We start from the raw sequence: 16,471 nt of genomic DNA, 5'->3' as shown, positions 1-16,471 counted from the left end.
ACAGCAACATACGGCAGGCACCCTGTTGAGACCCATGTCTGTGACACAGGCCAGATAGGTACTGTAGTCAGTAAAATAAAAATAACACTCAGCTGACGTGTGACCAAATCTTTGTAATAAAGGCGTATCTAGATTGTTTTTTAATTTCATTTTAATAAAGATTATGTAATGATTCATTGGAGTAATCCAAATGATCATATAATAAATCTCAGCTCTCCAAAGGCTGCAGGATGTAAATGTTTTTGTGAAAGCCTCTAATAAAAATAAGTCTTCTGACCCAACCTCTGAAATGTGACATTGACTTACTAAAGAGATATCAAATAACAATTTTTAAAGGTGATCTTATAAAATTAATGTGTTCTTGTTAGCATTCACAGAGTAATGTGGAGCGCAAAATAATGTCTAGAAGTCTTTGTAAAATGGATGAGAGTAGATGTGGAATGTTAGATTTTTAGCAAGCTGAATAATGGCTGTTAAAAAAACATGCTGTTTATCAATACTTCTAAAAAATTAACTTGAGACAAAGTCCAGAATTCTTCACCATAATTCTCAACTTGTAGTAAATTATCCACCAAAATATTGACTTGGTTAAATGATTATCTTAGAATTAACACTCACACCTTTATTTTTCTTAAATGTTTCTTGTCTTTCAGAGTCTAAAATTTTATTTTTTAGACATTATTTTTGGTAGTAACTGCCCTTAGAGAAGCAGTGTAGAGAGGTTGGAAAATACAGTTAGGAGTCAGACCTGGGTTTAGACAGACCTGGCTTGTAAAAAGCCAGCTTTTCTGATTATCAGCTACAATTTTTCTAAGTTTGTTTCCTGATCTATAAACTGGTTCTTATGATGCCTACTCCACATGGCGGTCATGAGGATTCAGAGCAGACACAAAGCACTTGGCACAGTTCCTGGCACATAGTAGGCAGGCAATAAATGGTAGCTGTGTGTTGTTATAGTGACATCAGCCATTGTATCTGAAGCCTTACTTTATCATCTAGGCAAGCATAACATTTAATCCTTTTATGCTTGCCTTATTTCTTTCTTTGTGTTAAGTAATATTTACATTTTCCCAGAGCTTACAAATCACTGTATTTTTATCTTTTCATTTTATGCATTTCATAATTAATATTTATTTGTTATCCACTAATGATTAAGGCACTCCTTAAATATGATTTTGATACTGCTGTTGTATTTAAGCATTTTCAAAAATGACACAGTTGGAAACTGGAATGGTATACTAGTTCTTTCTGCTTTTTTTTCCCCCTATCATTTTTGTTATAGAATGAAACAACCCTCCATTCAGTCTTTGGAGTGTAGATATAAGTATTTTCTTTTAATTCATTTGGTGACAAGGCAAAAAAAAGTAATATCTATAAAACTATTATTATAGGAATAAAAGTTTTTATTGTAATAAGCAAATAGCTAAAAGCTTATCTATTTTTCCCACTAATACCCTTAGGTTATATCATTTAATATGGGAGAAAAGTAGATAAAGCAAAATTGTTATACTGTCACAATGTATTTTAATAATGAAGTAAATAAGTAAACGTTGAAATGTGTGATAAAAGCCTGATTTCTGGTTTTCTGTCAGGTGTCATCTGGAGATAGAAGTGCCCTCTGGGCTTTGCTTACTTTCTATGGGGGGGATTGCCAGCTGAACCTCAACAGGAAGTGCACACATTTGGTTGTTCCAGAACCGAAGGGGGTAAGTGTTTCATGTACATTCTCCTTTTTATGTCATTTAAGTATTTCCAGTAATCAAATGTCTTTTTTGAGCATCTTTTAAGTTAATTATTAGATTCCACTTACAAAAGCCGATTATATTAGTTTACATTATTTATACCCAGCTTCATTCCACAAGGGATATGAGATGATTATAAGTTTTATTCTATTGTATTTTTTTGGAGAGGAAGATTGTCCCTGAGGTAACGTCTGTGCCAGTCTTCCTCTATTTTGTATGTGGGACGCCGCCACAGCATGGCTTGATGAGTGGTGTGTAGGTCCATGCACAGGATCTGAACCTGCGAACCCTGGGCTGCCAAAGCAGAGTGTGCGAACTTAACCACTGCACCACCAGGCCGGCCCCTATAAATTTTATTTCGAGTCAGATGTGACTTCTGAATACAAAGAAATAGGGGTTTATTTCATGGAGAAAATAGGAAAGTTTTTTGAATTTCTAGAGTTTCCTTTCAAGTCCAGTACAACTTCTGTTCATTTTTATTTGTGAAAATATGTATCTATCAACCTCTTCACAAGTTTTAAAAAGGCCTTGTACTGAGTGTAATTATAAACATGCATTTGGTGAAGTTTTCAGTATAGTTTCCTTCTTAATAATGCAGACTATATAGACTGCATTTATCTTGATAAGCCCAGGGCTCTATACCTCGAAGCACTGGTGGGGCCGGAGGGATTTTGGTCCCCAAGTGGGATCCCCATGTCAGCAACATCAGCCTCCCTTGGGGACTTGTGAGAAGTGCACACTGTCCGGCCCGCCCCAGACCTAGTAAATCAGAACCAGGTGGGGGAAGCGGGGAGCCCAGGCATCCGTGTCAAGGCCTCCCAGCGATTAGGACACACACTAATGTTTGAGAATTACTGTTCTCTGGAAATCAAACTGTTTTCCTTCCATGAACAATTATTTGCATCTTTGAGAATCAGATATAGTATATTTATAGTAGAAGAGTTTTTTGATGATTACTTTTCCCACATATCAGTCATTGCCTCCATTTTTTTCTTTCTGTCTTCAATCTGAGTCTACATTGTGATTATCTTATTTCGTCTGACTCACAGCAGGAGGAGAGAGGTGTGTGGTGGATGTGCCCACAGCCCTGGCGGAGGGTGGAGAGTGGAGGGCTGGAACAGTCGTACACTGGCCAGAGGACCCTTTCATGGGGTCTTTGAAACTAAGCAGGGGCACTCACGAATGTGTGCTCCTCGTCATGCCAGTCTACTGACAGGGGGAGAAGTTGTGAGCCAGTGGATTTGATTGTAACATAGTAAACCTCTCAGTCCAAGAAGAAACTTTTCTGTGAAAATTTAAGTAGTGAATCTTAAAATCTATATAAGTAAAAAATTACATTTTGCATAACAATTTAAGAGATAAATAGTATGCTTTGGTTAAATAGTGTAGGGGTTCTTTATATATCAGTATTGATTTGTGGCTAAAAATAAATCATTAGATTTTAGGTAGCTGGTTTGAAGAGAAATGGAATCTTGTATAAATCTTGTACCTATGAGTGAATACTTAGAGGCAAATTATAATTTCAGAGGCATATGACTAGAGTGGATTTGTCAAACAGACTAGCTGACTACACACAACATAAATGGCATCTCTTTAAATTCTTTTCTTGCATTTTTTTGATGAATTCTTAGGGAAAATGTGTAAATGGCATAGTGAAACTTTTATATTCTTGAATTTTAAAGTTTTAAATTTAAGTTGAGAAGAATGGATGAGTTAGTAACAGAATCAACAGAAACGAAATGTACTTCCTAGTTATTGGGGGAAAGGGGCTGGATGTAGCACTTGGAGATTTCTGGGTGTGAATACTGCCCCCGGGGCTGAGGGCAAGGCTGGGAGAGATGGGCGGCATGGGCCAGCCCTGGCCCCCTGCTGGCCACACCCTGACCCCATGCCACTTCACTTTGACTCCTGAGGTCTGTGACGTTTAATAATTGGTAGTTTTGAGGATTTCAGAGTTAGAATAACATAGCTGGTAAATTAGCGCAGGCAGAGGCATTTAACGTTGCTTTGCTCTTCAGTCACCTTGTTTAAGCAGTAATTGTCCTTCAGTGACAAAAAACACTTACTGGTGAGAAGTGAGAGAAAATCTGAGTGGACTTCAGTTTGCTGAAGTGTTGTACGTAGACTTGCGTGGGAAGTAGGTCGTTCCTGGAGCGTGGAATGCCAGAACCCTGTACAAGGGGAGAACTCAGGACTCGTCCACGGTGGATCCAGCTCTTTAAGTATGAAGTGCTCTTTCTGACATCCAGAATGTTCAGCAACTCTGCTTCATGGTACTGGTTTTATTTTTAGTATTTAACAGAATTAAAAAACACTTTATTTCATATTTATTTCAATAAGCATCTTCCTACTTTGGGAAATAATATATAAACCATATTAAATGTATGTTATTTGCCCGTGTTGTATATTTGCAATATTTGTTTAGTTTGTAAGTACTTCAGTGTGCACCTGGGCTGTGTGTTTCCTGAGAGAGCTCTGGGCTCTTCTGGGCCACGTGGTCCAGTCACTGAAAGTCTCTAGTCAGCTGCAGAAAGAGATCGTCTGTATTTACTGTGGGAGGGTGTGTGTAACATTCCATACTTAAATATGTCACAATAACATGATTTTTAGAATAAGGAATGAAAAATTTTTTTCTCAAGGGTGTGGTAAATTGATATACTCCTACATAGATACAGCCTTTTTTGGAGGGAAGTGTAATTATAGATATGAAGTCCTAGAGAATTTTTCATACTTGAACACCAAAACCTAGGAATTTATTGTATGTAAACAATTTAGGATGTGTGTAAAGATCTCCTGCAATTTTTCATAGTAGCAAAACAGTGAATAAACATTAGAAATAACTATAATAAGTATAACACTAGAGATAACTAAATAATAATCCCTGACACCAGGGGATTTCCTAATTTATACAACTACCCAACAGAATAGTAGGCTTATGTTAAAAGTACTGTGTGCAGGCGCCAGCCCCATGGTGTCTTAAGTTTGGTGCGCTCCACTTTGGCAGCCTGGGTTTGTGGGTTTGGATCCTGGACGTGGACCTACACCACTTGTCAGCAATGCTGTGGCGGCATCCCACATACAAAGTAGAGGAAGATTGGCACAGATGTTACCTCAGGGCTAATCTTCCTCAGCAAAATAAAAACCCCAAAAAACTGTGTGCAACTGTAAAATGAGTTTTGAAACTCTTGGGGAAATTTGAGTAAGTGCTGGGTATGAGATAGTATTGACAGCTGTAGTGGATTTCATAATGTAGTTTATCAGTTAAAGATGCATAGACAAAGTCGTGGAAGAGATAGATGAAGCACGATTTCAAGAAGTTGCCAGTTATTGAAGCTGGGTGATAGGTGGAGGGATTTATTTCACGACTCTACTTTGGAGTATTGTAGAAAATTACATTAAAGAAGTTAAAAGCAAAAGTGCCTGCATAAAAGTGTACATATTGACGTCGGAGATTGTTCACGATATATTAAGTGGAAAACAGCACATTATGAAGTATTTGTACACTGTGACAATATGCTTCCTCCCTTCAGCTTTTAATATATGTACATATATATTTATAACAAAAACAATTAAAACTGTACACTAAAAATGTAATCAGTGTGGTTATGATCACATTCATTTTTCTTTTGCTTTGCTTTTTATTCATGTGTTTGCCCATGACTGAGTTTTACTTGTGTTTTAAATAGGTTTAAGCTTGAACATCCTCAGAAGTAACACACAGTTAAATCCCTTCTCTAGTGTGGGCTTTCCTCTTTCCCAGGAGAGGGGTTCCAGCTTTGTGTTGTGTCCGGGCTCAGCACCAGGTCCTCCACAGAGGCTGATGGCCGAGCATCCTCGGTTCTGCTGCCGCCGGTGCAGCTTCTCCGGCCAAGCACGCACCGCCTCCGTCTCCACGATGGGATGGGGCTTGTAGTGTGGCCCCGAGACATGTTTGTAGAGAATCGCTGTCCTCCGGGGTTTGAGAAGCAGATGGGGGAGATTCTAGGAGTTAACTGAACCGTATTTCCAAACTTATTCATTCTAAAGCTAGTTTATCGTATTACCCTTATTTGAAGTTTTCCATTATTTCCTTTTTTCTTTGGCACATTCCTCTTTCCGCCCTTACCAGTTGGAGAGCCCCCTGCCTGTCAGCACTCCTGGCCCGCTGCTCCAAGTGTGCCTTTTCTGGTGTGCCCTCCAGTCGTCACCGCTCACACCCAGCCGGACCTCACCTGTAGGTGGGCGTCCCTGCGTGTTGAACTCACTGGTAGAACCTTTTCTGCCCACATGCCCCTGTCACTTAGTGCTCGTTTATATTGTATTCTCACTGCCTATTTAATTTCTCTTCAGAACTAAGTTGTGAACCTTATTAGGTCAGAGACTGGTTGCATCCGTTGTGTCTCATGTGGAAGGAGCTCGATAAACCCCAGATAACTGGTTAAGAAGGCATTCCCATGAGTGGTCAGCCCCCTGGTGACTGTCTCTGATGTCCTAAAGGTGCCCGGACCCACAATTAGAGCTCTGTACACATTGTCAACAAACAAAAACTAGATTAGGTGGCAGTTACTCATTTCATTCATAGAGTTTTCCATAGGATTCCTGGCCCTACTTTTGTATCTAAAATATCATTTATAATAGTTCATTTAAGCAAAATCTTTTAAGGCTACTATTGCAGGTGTAAGAGCATCCATCTAAAGGAGCGTAAGCTTTCCCTGTGTGTCAGATGGCAGTAGTGGGTGCTGAATGTTTCCGTTGTACCCCTCTCCCAGAGTTCTTTGTATGATGCACAATTCTAGGAAGCTGATAAAACTCACAGCTTTGTTTCTGTGTGTGTTTGTGCTTTACTTGTAGGAGAAATACGAGTGTGCTTTAAAGAGATCAAGTATTAAAATTGTGACTCCCGACTGGGTCCTGGATTGCATATCGGAGAAAACCAAAAAAGATGAAGCATTTTATCATCCTCGTCTAATTATTTATGAAGAGGAGGAAGAGGAAGAAGAGGAGGAGGAAGAGGTAGAAAATGAGGAACAAGATTCCCCAAATGAGGGCAGTACAGATGAAAAGTCGAGCCCTGCCAGTTCTCAAGAAGGCTCTCCTTCAGGCGAGCAGCAATTTTCACCCAAGTCGAACGCCGAGAAATCTAAAGGGGAACTGATGTTTGATGATTCTTCAGACTCATCACCTGAAAAGCAGGAGAGAAATCTAAACTGGACCCCAGCTGAGGTCCCACAGTTAGCTGCAGCAAAGCGCAGACTGCCGCCCGGGAAGGAGCCCGGCTTGATTAACTTGTGTGCCAATGTGCCGCCGGTCCCAGGCAGCATCTTACCGCCTGAGGTCCGGGGTCACTTAATGGCTTCGGGACAAAATCTCCAAAATTCCGAGAGATCAGAAATGATAGCTGCTTGGAGTCCAGCCGCGCGGACATTAAGAAACATTACTAATAATGCTGACATTCAGCAGATTAACCGACCGTCCAACGCAGCACATGTAAGTCACTGTTGAAAACAAACATTTAGGTATTGGATTTTCCAGTCTATTTCAGTACAGTTTATTGTTTTCTGATTCTTCAGAACAGTTCACTTACAAGCAGTATTTACTTGTGTGAGAACTTGTTTTACAGTCTTTTATATGTGTCACAAATTCTGTCATAAAAGGGTGGCAGCATGCATTGAGGTTGAAGACCTCACACTGCCCAGTAGAACCAGGATACCAGTGATGGAGCGCTCTCCCTAATTAAAGAAGTTTCCCCCTCTTTGTTTAAAATTAGCAGGGGCATCAAGAGAAGATTGAAGTTTACCAGCTTTTCCTTATTTGTTTCTAATGAAGTTCATGGTAGATGATAGCATAACACAAATTAATGTGAAGAAGCCTTAATTTCAATTTGCGGTTTTACGATCGGAGCTTGTTGATACAGAACGGACCTTAAAAGTTTTAGTAGATGTTTTTCTATTTAAGACAGAAAGAAGGTAGTTGTGGTACATTGACCACTGTTTTCATTTTTGTGGGCACTGGAGACACAATGATAAATGAGAGCAGTCAGTCCCCTACTGTTGTCTTAGTTGGAGAGGTAGTGAGCAGACAAATGTGAACAGAAGGGCTTGTGACGGGTACAGGTGTTTTGAAGACAGTAAGAAGGGGTCATGTGATAGCAGTTGGGGGAAGAGGTTCTTGTAGGTTCCATGGTCAGGGAGGGCCTCATGGTGGCTTAAGTCAGGGGTGAGTGACAAGGAAGCCATGGGAACAACTGAGGGAGAGAGTTCCAGGTGAAAGGAACAGCAACTGTGAAGACTCAAAAGTAGGCATGAATGTGCTGTGCTCTAAGAAAGCCAGCCAGTAAGATTGAACTTAGTGAGGTGCGTGGGTGGGTGCTAGGAGGGACTGAAGAGGCCTCGTCCTAAAGGTGAGGAGCACACACTTTCTCCCAAGGAAGCCACTGGCGGGGGGCTAGTAGGGGTAACCAAATGCATATTTCTTGTTAGAAATAACAGTATCACAGTTGAGTATCATAATGTTAGTGGTTTTGAAAAGTCCTTATTGGTTAGAGATGCATAAAAAATGTTCTTCCTTCCCTCCCTCCCTTGGGTTAAGCGGTGAATAATTGATAGTCAAGGTTCTTGAGACGCTGGAGGGGGTTGGTATCCAGAGTAAGGGAGAAGGAAACACATCCTTTAGACAGCAGAAGAAAATTGAGAGAGAGTGAGGCAAGATGGGTAGAGTGTCAGAGATGAGAGGGAAGGTCATCAGGGATTTGAGGAGGATGGAGATTTTGAAATAGTTGGTACAGAGATTCTGGGAAGACAGTATTTCTGGACCTGTTAGGACCCAGTCTAGGTTGGTGACCAAAGCTTAGTGTATTAGCAAGAGCCACTAAAGTGGAATCTAACCCAGCCAGGAGGGTGACGGGGCCGGGGCAATGGAGACTAGTCTCAATGGAGTGGACGTCCTGGAAGGAAAAGCGAGGTGGTCGGAGGAGGCGCGTGCACAGGCGGAGCAGTCCTGGAGGTGCAGTGGTTCCGGGTGAGGAGAGACGGGGAGCAAGTTTGCACCCCAGTAACTCAGAGGTCACATTCTGCCTGACGCCTTTAGTTTGATCCAGATAATTTTTTTAGGTTAGATTTATTTGCCAAAATCTTGAGATTCTCCATAAAAATGGGGTTTCTGGCCTATCTTGAGAAGTGGATGCTGTAGTAAAACCCTGAGCAGATATTCTAAAGTCTGAATGGTGACAGTTCTTCGTGGTTGAGCAGCAGTTGCCTCCTTTGAAATGCAGCTCCTTCTGTGTGCTCGATTCCCACACCCCGTCGGCATTCCCTCTGTCTCATTGCACTTGTTACTGCCTGCCGGGCCCTGGAGGTAAATTTGAGTTTGTCACGCACTACGGTCTGAAGGGTGACTGGGAACGGGGAAGAGGTCTCTGAGATGAGGTGGTGAAAGACCAGCAGGCCAGGTGTGTCCAGATGGTGTCCATGCTCACGTGGAGTCACAGAACCTCAGTGCTTGGGGGTCCATGGACCTCAGCACCCAGAAAGGGCAGTGAGTGGAAAAGCCACAAAGCGAAGTCCCAGCACAGCAGTGGGCTGTAGGGGACAGCAGAGGTAATGGTCACGAAGTCCTGCTGGAAGCCAGAGGACTTAGGGAGGGTGGGAAAGAAGAGTCAGGATGACAGGCTGGAGGTAAAGATTGGGGAAGAAATTAGAAATTAGAGGTGGTGTCACTGAGGTGGGGAGGCTGGGAGGTGAGCCAGTTCTGGGCGGGGACCTGGAGCATCCGGGTGGCCTTGTCTGGCTGGCAGGGGAGGTGTGAGGCGTCCACTGAGATGGGTCTCACAGGGTTGATGTGAGAGTGGAATGAACTAACATGCAAAGACTCTGGCAGCTCAAGAAATGCTGTTTTCTTCCTTTGTTTAGTTGAGGAATTATGAATGGATGTCATCCATTAAAATAGAATGGCAATGTTCTTTGCTCTTTATGTATTGGCAGTGTAGAAAGTACTGTTGATCAATTACTGGTCATTTCTATACATTCTATATTTTTCAAATACAGTGGGTATTGGCTTAAATCCCATTTCCTAAGTTAGTACTGTCATGTGCTGCTTAATGATGTTTTGGTCAATGATGGAGCGCATATACGATGGTGGTCCCGTAAGATTAGTACCGTAGAGCCTAGGTGTGTAGCAGGCTGTACCACCTGGCTTTGTGCAAGTGCACACTGTGGTGTTCTCACACGGACCACATCGTCTGACGATGCTTTTCTCAGAACATGTCCCTGGCGTTAAGTGACGCGTGACTGTATTTGGATATAAAGATAAAATATTCTCATTTGCAATGGAAATAAGTGACTACCCCCGGGAGTTTGGGCACATCTCTGCTTTTGAAATTGTCCTGCAGGTAAGACATCCTTAGAAGACGAACTTGATCCACTCAGCTGTGGGCTCTAGAGGTGGAAACTGGGAAGGCTCCATCCAGCTCTAGTGAGAGAATGGATCTGATCACTAACGGGAACAGTGGTGAAGAGATTTTCTCAGTTTTCCAGCAATGTAAGAACATTAGGACATTTTGCTGCTAGATGTGAAGAAAATGAATTTTTGAAATGTTAAGACTATGAGACAAATTGAGTCTAAAATTAGCTTAGGGGTTTGGGGAAACATAGCTAGCCATCAAAATCCTGTTTGAATCGTAGACTGTTAGTGGTTAGGAGCCATGTAGTGTGTATCAATGCTTTGTATATTGTGGCACTCATTGTTAAGTAATTTAAATAAGGGCTGTGACAGCCACAAAGGAAAAATTCACACTTGACATTCAGGAAAAATTGTTTGTGGGCTGGCCCGGTGGTGTAGTGGTTGGGTTCCTGTGCTCTACTTTGGCGTGCCAGGGTTTGCGGGTTCAGATCCTGGGCGTGGACCTATGCACTGCTCATTGGGCCATGCTGTGGTGGCATCTCACATGCAAAGTGGAGGAAGATTGGCACAGATGTTAGCTCAGGGCCAATCTTATAAAAAAAAAAAAGAAAAAGAAAAAATTGTTGTTTGCAGTATGGCAAATTATGTGATCAAGTAATTAAGAATGTTTTTCTTGATTCTTCAGGACTAACGTATGTTTTCAACCTGAGGCAGTTCAGAGGGTTGAAAAAGCCATCTGATGAGTACAGAAGCTGTTTTAAGAGGCATCTCAATGGCTGGTCCTCCAAGGTGCCTGCTCCCCAGCTAGACCTGTGCCTTCAGACCCGCACTGGCCTGCCAGGTGCATGACTTTCTAGGCCAAGGTCCATTTTCATTCCTGGCTGGGGCTCTGATCTTGAATCTTCATCTGCTCCAAGTGGCCCTCCTGTCACACCCTGGCCTCCCTCAGCCCCTCCAGTTGTGGTCACCCATAAAGAAGGCAAACCCAGTGAGTCCTCCTGGCAACTCAGAGCAATGAGAGTTGCGAGGAACACCCTCTGGCCTCAGGCGTTCCCACTGGCCCTCCTAACATAAACTCCCCTTGTGTGTGAAGGTCCTTCACACTTTCCAGACCTCCCCTTTGATCTGGGCTGGGGGTGCAACGGGAGCAGCTCGTGGCAAACAGCTGGCTCAGCCCTGTTCGTTATGGCAGACGGGTATTTATTACCTTATTGCCCATCAAATTTACGTGGGTTGTTTACTCCTCAGGGTCAAAAAATAATATATGTATGAAATAAAAAGATTCCGTGATACTGAAGGCTATGAAGTGATGTTAAACTCCGCCCCACCCCTAACTCTGGTTTCTTTCCAGAGGCAGGCACTGTTCGCACGAGTTTCATGTGTGTGGGCCCATGGCTGACGGACATACCCACCAGCAGGTGTCCTCCTCCCCTCCCCCTGCTTTTTTCTGGGCATGTCAGCATCCCAAATGCTGTTCTGCTACTTGGGCATCGTGTGTGGAGGGGTGAATTTCCCCTTCCACTTTCCTGGGTACTTTTTAGTACTTTTAAGCATAGAGAAGAAACAGTTACTTTATGATTTAAAAATTGGTTAAAAAAATTTCTTTTTGCTTAGAGCTCAACTGAGGAGTTGTTGAATCTGCTTATAGAGGTGTCTTATCTATAAGAAGATGTCAAAGACTGGTGTACCCAAGCTCTTGAGTTTGACTGACTTCAATTTTCAACTCATTTCATCACTAAATCCAAAGTCTGTTACCCCTAGCGAATTATATAACCTTTATGTTTTGGAGACTAAGTGGGAGATACATGTTAAAAACATATTTGAGATTTTCATATAACTCTGGTTTATGTTAAAATTAAATTTTAGAGTTTTATTTAAATGACAAGTATGCTTTTAATAGGGTTAAGTCGTATTGACTGAGTTTTAGTAAAATCCATTTCACTGTTACGGGTTCCCAAGACCATAGGAAGTTGGCTTCCAATTTTTGTCATTTGAGCATTTTGGAAAAATTCATTGTATAACATGTTTCGTTTGGTTCAGCCCTGTGTAAGCTAATAAAGCAGCTTGCAATCTGATGCTCGACTTGGTGGTACCTCTTAATCCCTTGTCCTGTCCCCTCCCACCCCTCAGCTTATACAAAGCTCTCAGTTTACTTCCATCCTTGTGAAGCAGAATGAACTAGAAGGGAAATAGTCTGGCCAGTAGGCTTTCCTCTAGCCTGAGACATTTTTGTTCCATCTAAAGAGCTCCAAGTCATTTTTGAGGAAGGCTGATTTACCAGCTGTACTGATGTTTTCTCCCTTGGGAGAGTGTTGAAGAAACCCATGGTTGGTGTCTTCTCTGTCCCTCATGTATGGAGTGTGCCAGGACACAGCGCAGGGCGTGCAGAGGAGCAGAGGCTGGTGGCTCTCATGGGGCTGGCTGCTGTCTGGGGCAGCTTGGTCCAGTGCTTTCACTTGCAGGTGCTCTTGGTGCTCACCTCTCCCTGGACCCCTTTCTTTGTCAGGAAATGGCATCTGTAGAACGGGGGCTTGGCTCAGGCTGCTGGGTGCCCTCCCTGCCTGTCATTCCTGGAGCATCCCTCACTTAGGAGAAGGTCTGTGGAGAGGACAGGACGGGGAGGGGCACCAGAGAGGCCCTGCGCACGGCAGAACATTGCAGGTGGAGCACAGCCTCTGGCGCCCACAGCCCGAGAAGTACATAGGACAGAACACTTCTTTTTTTTTTTGCTGCCTTGTCACTCTGCGTTCTATAAAACACATCAGCCATATGAGTGTTTATGTTTGTCAACTTTAATTCATTAGCTTATTCTATTTTCCTTATTCAGTTTCAAATTTTGGTGGTCTCAAAATATATATTTGCTTTATTAAAGTTCGTGCTTAATGAATACCAAAAAGAATGCAGTATTGTTTTTGAAGCTTCCAATTGTTTGATGCTTCTCATTCAGTTGAATATTAAACAGGTAGGACATACTATTATTCTCTTAAGAGAATATTAGTACATTTTAGTAACCATTGGTATTGACTTTACCTAATTTTCATTTTCTAGATCTTACAGTCCCTTTCAGCACCTACAAAAAATTTAGAACAGCAGGTGAATCACAGCCAGCAGGGCCATGCAAATGCCAGTGCAGTCTTGTTCGGCCAAGTGAAAGTGACGCCAGAGCCACATCTGCCACAACAGCAGCATCCGCCCCAGACACAGCAGCACCCAGTTCTGCACCTTCCACCCCAGCAGATCATGCAGCTCCAGCAGCAGCAGCCGCCGCAGATTTCTCAGCAGCCTTACCCCCAGCAGCAGTCGCATCCATTCCCACAGCAGCAGCAAGTCCATCAGCATCAGTTCCCACAGCAGCAGCTGCCGTTTCCGCAGCAGCAGCTGCATGCTCAGCAGCAGCTGCACCGTCCTCAGCAGCAGCTCCAGCCCCTGCAGCAGCAGCATGCCCTGCAGCAACAGTTGCATCAGCTGCAGCAACAGCAGCTGCAGCAGCAACAACTCGCACAGTTACAGCAGCAGCAGCACAGCCTGCTGCAGCAGCAGCACAGCCTTCTCCAGCAGCAGCAGCGTCTGCACCAGCAGCAGCAGCAGCAGCAGCACATGCAAACTCAGACGGCGCAGCATCTGAGTCAGACGCCTGGGCTGCAGCATCCAGCTGCGCCCGCGCAGCCCCCGCACCCGCAGCCGCCACTGCCGCAGCACCAGCTTTTTGGACACGACCCAGCAGTGGAGAGTTAGTAACGTGGATTTTTTCTTTCTCTCTCCTAAACATCTTGTACTTACATAAACGCTTTGAGAGTGTTTGAGGGTAGGGTAAGAATTCATGTCAAACTAATTCTCACAACTTAGGAAACGTGCATCTCCTACCTAACAAGGATGTAATTAGAATAATGAATAGTCACATGTTCTTTGGTACATGGGACACCGTGCCCTGAAGTGAACGCTGGTGTCCAGAGAATGTTGGTCTGCCACAAGGACCAACACCCAGTGCTCAGTGCCCAGGCAGAAACTGTCGGTTTCACTTTTTAATCATTTTATATAGACAGTCAAGCCAGTATGTCTCGCACTATCCCAGATGTACTCAGACTGCTGCTGGAACGTCATGGTCAGGAGTGATTAAGTTCATAAATTCAGATTGAACTCAGCAAAATGAGCTGTGTTATTTTTTGTGTGCACATATTCATGGGGTTTTAATTTTCTTTTCCTTGTATAATTCTATTCTAGTTCCAGAAGAAGGCTTCTTACTGGGATGTGTGTTTGCAATCGCGGATTATCCAGAGCAGATGTCTGATAAGCAGCTGCTGGCCACCTGGAAAAGGGTGAGGTTGTGCCTGGAAGAAGAAAACTTTTGCATTTGAAGATTTTCCTTTCTGAACGTAGACTTGGCTTTGTTCATTTGGCTGCCTCCACTGAGATACAGATCTGTGTGTTCTGAATGTATGTGGGCATCTTTATTGACACTTTCTCTGTGACCGAGTCACATCATTTTTCTGGGCTTTAGTTTTCTAAGCTGTAAGGGGAAAATTGTTTATCATTCTTAAGGTTCTTTTCAGCTCTGAGATTCTGAGGGACACGAATTATTTGTATATAACTGGGAGTGTGGGAGTAAGTTCAGGTTTTTGGTGACCTAGGATAGGGACCATCGACCTGACTGCTTTATCACCTCTGTCTCTCCAGAGGCGAGTGTTAGAAATTAGGGACTCTCCAGGTTGGAAGGGGCCTCAGTGTCTTCTAGTTCACTTGGGGAACTGTAGTCCGTTTATTCATTTATTATTTTGCATGATGGCCCTTAAAGAAAATGTAAACACTTTTTCTTATAATGTCCCAATCAAAACTGAGTCAATTTTTGTTTTTAATGAGTTTACATGCGCGTTGAATGCATCTTGAGTGTGCTTCCTTGTGAGCGTCGCTGGTGTTTAAACCCTGCTTGTGTGCCAGGCGTGCTGGAAGACCTGAGGAATATCGATGGATAAATGAGACTGAGAAACCTGTGAACCAGTTGGAGAAAGAGCCACATGCACAGATAATGATGAGGCAGGAAATAGGTGCAGGGAGAGCCCTGAGAAAAGACATTAACCCGTTGGGTTGGCGGAGGTGGGTGTGTGAAGGAAGATCTTCTGAACTCCATCTTAAAGGACAAGTGGGAGTAAAAGTTAGGGGAAGGTGTCCCAGGTAGAGAGCAGCATAGGCAAAGACATATGGTTGCAGAAAGGGCTGGGGGCAGAGGGAAGACACACATCCTTGGGGGTCCAGGAGGTAGGGGGGCGGGGAAAGGCCAGGCTGTGTCTTCTAAGAGCTCATTTATATGCCATGTTATGGACATTGGAGTTTTCTCCCCAAAGTCTTTAAAGCATATGGAACGGGGGAGCTGTACATCTTAAATCACGAAATGTTGAATTAAGAGAGAGCAGGGAAATGACTAGGTTGTAAGCCAGTTGGGAGATGCCAATAACCTGAGCTAGGGCAGTGGCTGGAGGACGGAGAGTGAGGGGCCTGCTTCACAATTACAGCAGCAGAAATTTAAAGTGATTTTGATTGTGTTTTTTTAAGTTATAGCATTAGTCCAGCGGGTCTGTCATTAAAAAATAGAAGTTGAAGACCAGAGGAAATGAAGGCAAGAAAATTAGTAAAGAAAATAGCTTACAACTGAAGCACATGCGTCCCTGGATTGAAAGGAATGAAAAGCATGGTTATGGCAGTCGTGAAAGTTCAGAACGTGTGAGAGAGCTGGTTGAAGCTCGGTAGCAAGGAGGAGGGTCACAGGTCAGGAACGGGGAGTGTTGGCGTCTCAGACGTGGAGCTAGAAGACTGTCAAGCAAGGTCTTCACGATTCTGAGGGAAGTAATTCCCAACCTAGATAATGTGTCTAGTCTGTCAATCAGATAAGACTTGGAATAGATATTTTCAGGGTTCCACAGTCAAAACATGTACGGCCCATGTGCTCATTCTTAGGAAGCCACTGGACCAGCAAAGAGGAAGATGTAGGAGTCAAGAGTGGGGGCTCTGACACAGAGATGGAAGGGAATTCTTAGGTTGAAGGCAAAGCGAAATGCCAGATACACTTGAAAATAGGACTAGAGGTTGACCGGCCAAAGTTAGGACAGGAAGACAGAGTTCCAGGAGGGACACGCAAGTTAAAAATGACATTAGTAGATTACTGGATACGCTCTAGTGTACCGATGGACTAGATTCGTTTCCTATCGTTGTGTAAGAGGCCCCCAGAACCAGGCATCATCTGACAGTCTCACTGTGGGCTGGAAATCTTGAAGTGACTTAGTAGGGTGGCTGAGGCCCAGGCACTCTCATGAGGTTGCAGTCAGGATGGCGCTGGGGCTTCCTCGTGTAAAACACCAGGC

General features: G+C 43.4%; 1 protein-coding gene across 5 annotated transcripts in view; it reads left to right on the top strand.

Annotated features, from left to right (window-relative positions):
- PAXIP1 (PAX interacting protein 1) overlaps positions 1–16,471 on the top strand; it is a 60,432-nt gene that overhangs the window by 17,591 nt on the left and 26,370 nt on the right. For all 5 annotated transcript variants that reach the window (XM_044765677.2, XM_044765676.2, XM_044765678.2 and 2 more), the window contains 4 exons: positions 1,593–1,706; positions 6,573–7,208; positions 13,167–13,848; positions 14,340–14,434. In XM_044765677.2, the coding sequence (XP_044621612.2) occupies positions 1,593–1,706; positions 6,573–7,208; positions 13,167–13,848; positions 14,340–14,434 (1,527 nt within the window). The remainder of the gene's footprint in view (positions 1–1,592; positions 1,707–6,572; positions 7,209–13,166; positions 13,849–14,339; positions 14,435–16,471) is intronic.

The sequence above is a fragment of the Equus asinus genome, chromosome 1 (genome assembly GCF_041296235.1).
Source record: "Equus asinus isolate D_3611 breed Donkey chromosome 1, EquAss-T2T_v2, whole genome shotgun sequence".
NCBI classification, from domain to species: Eukaryota; Metazoa; Chordata; class Mammalia; order Perissodactyla; family Equidae; genus Equus; species Equus asinus.
Note: the sequence above shows the minus strand (reverse complement) of the source record. Positions and strands in the feature narration are given on the sequence as shown.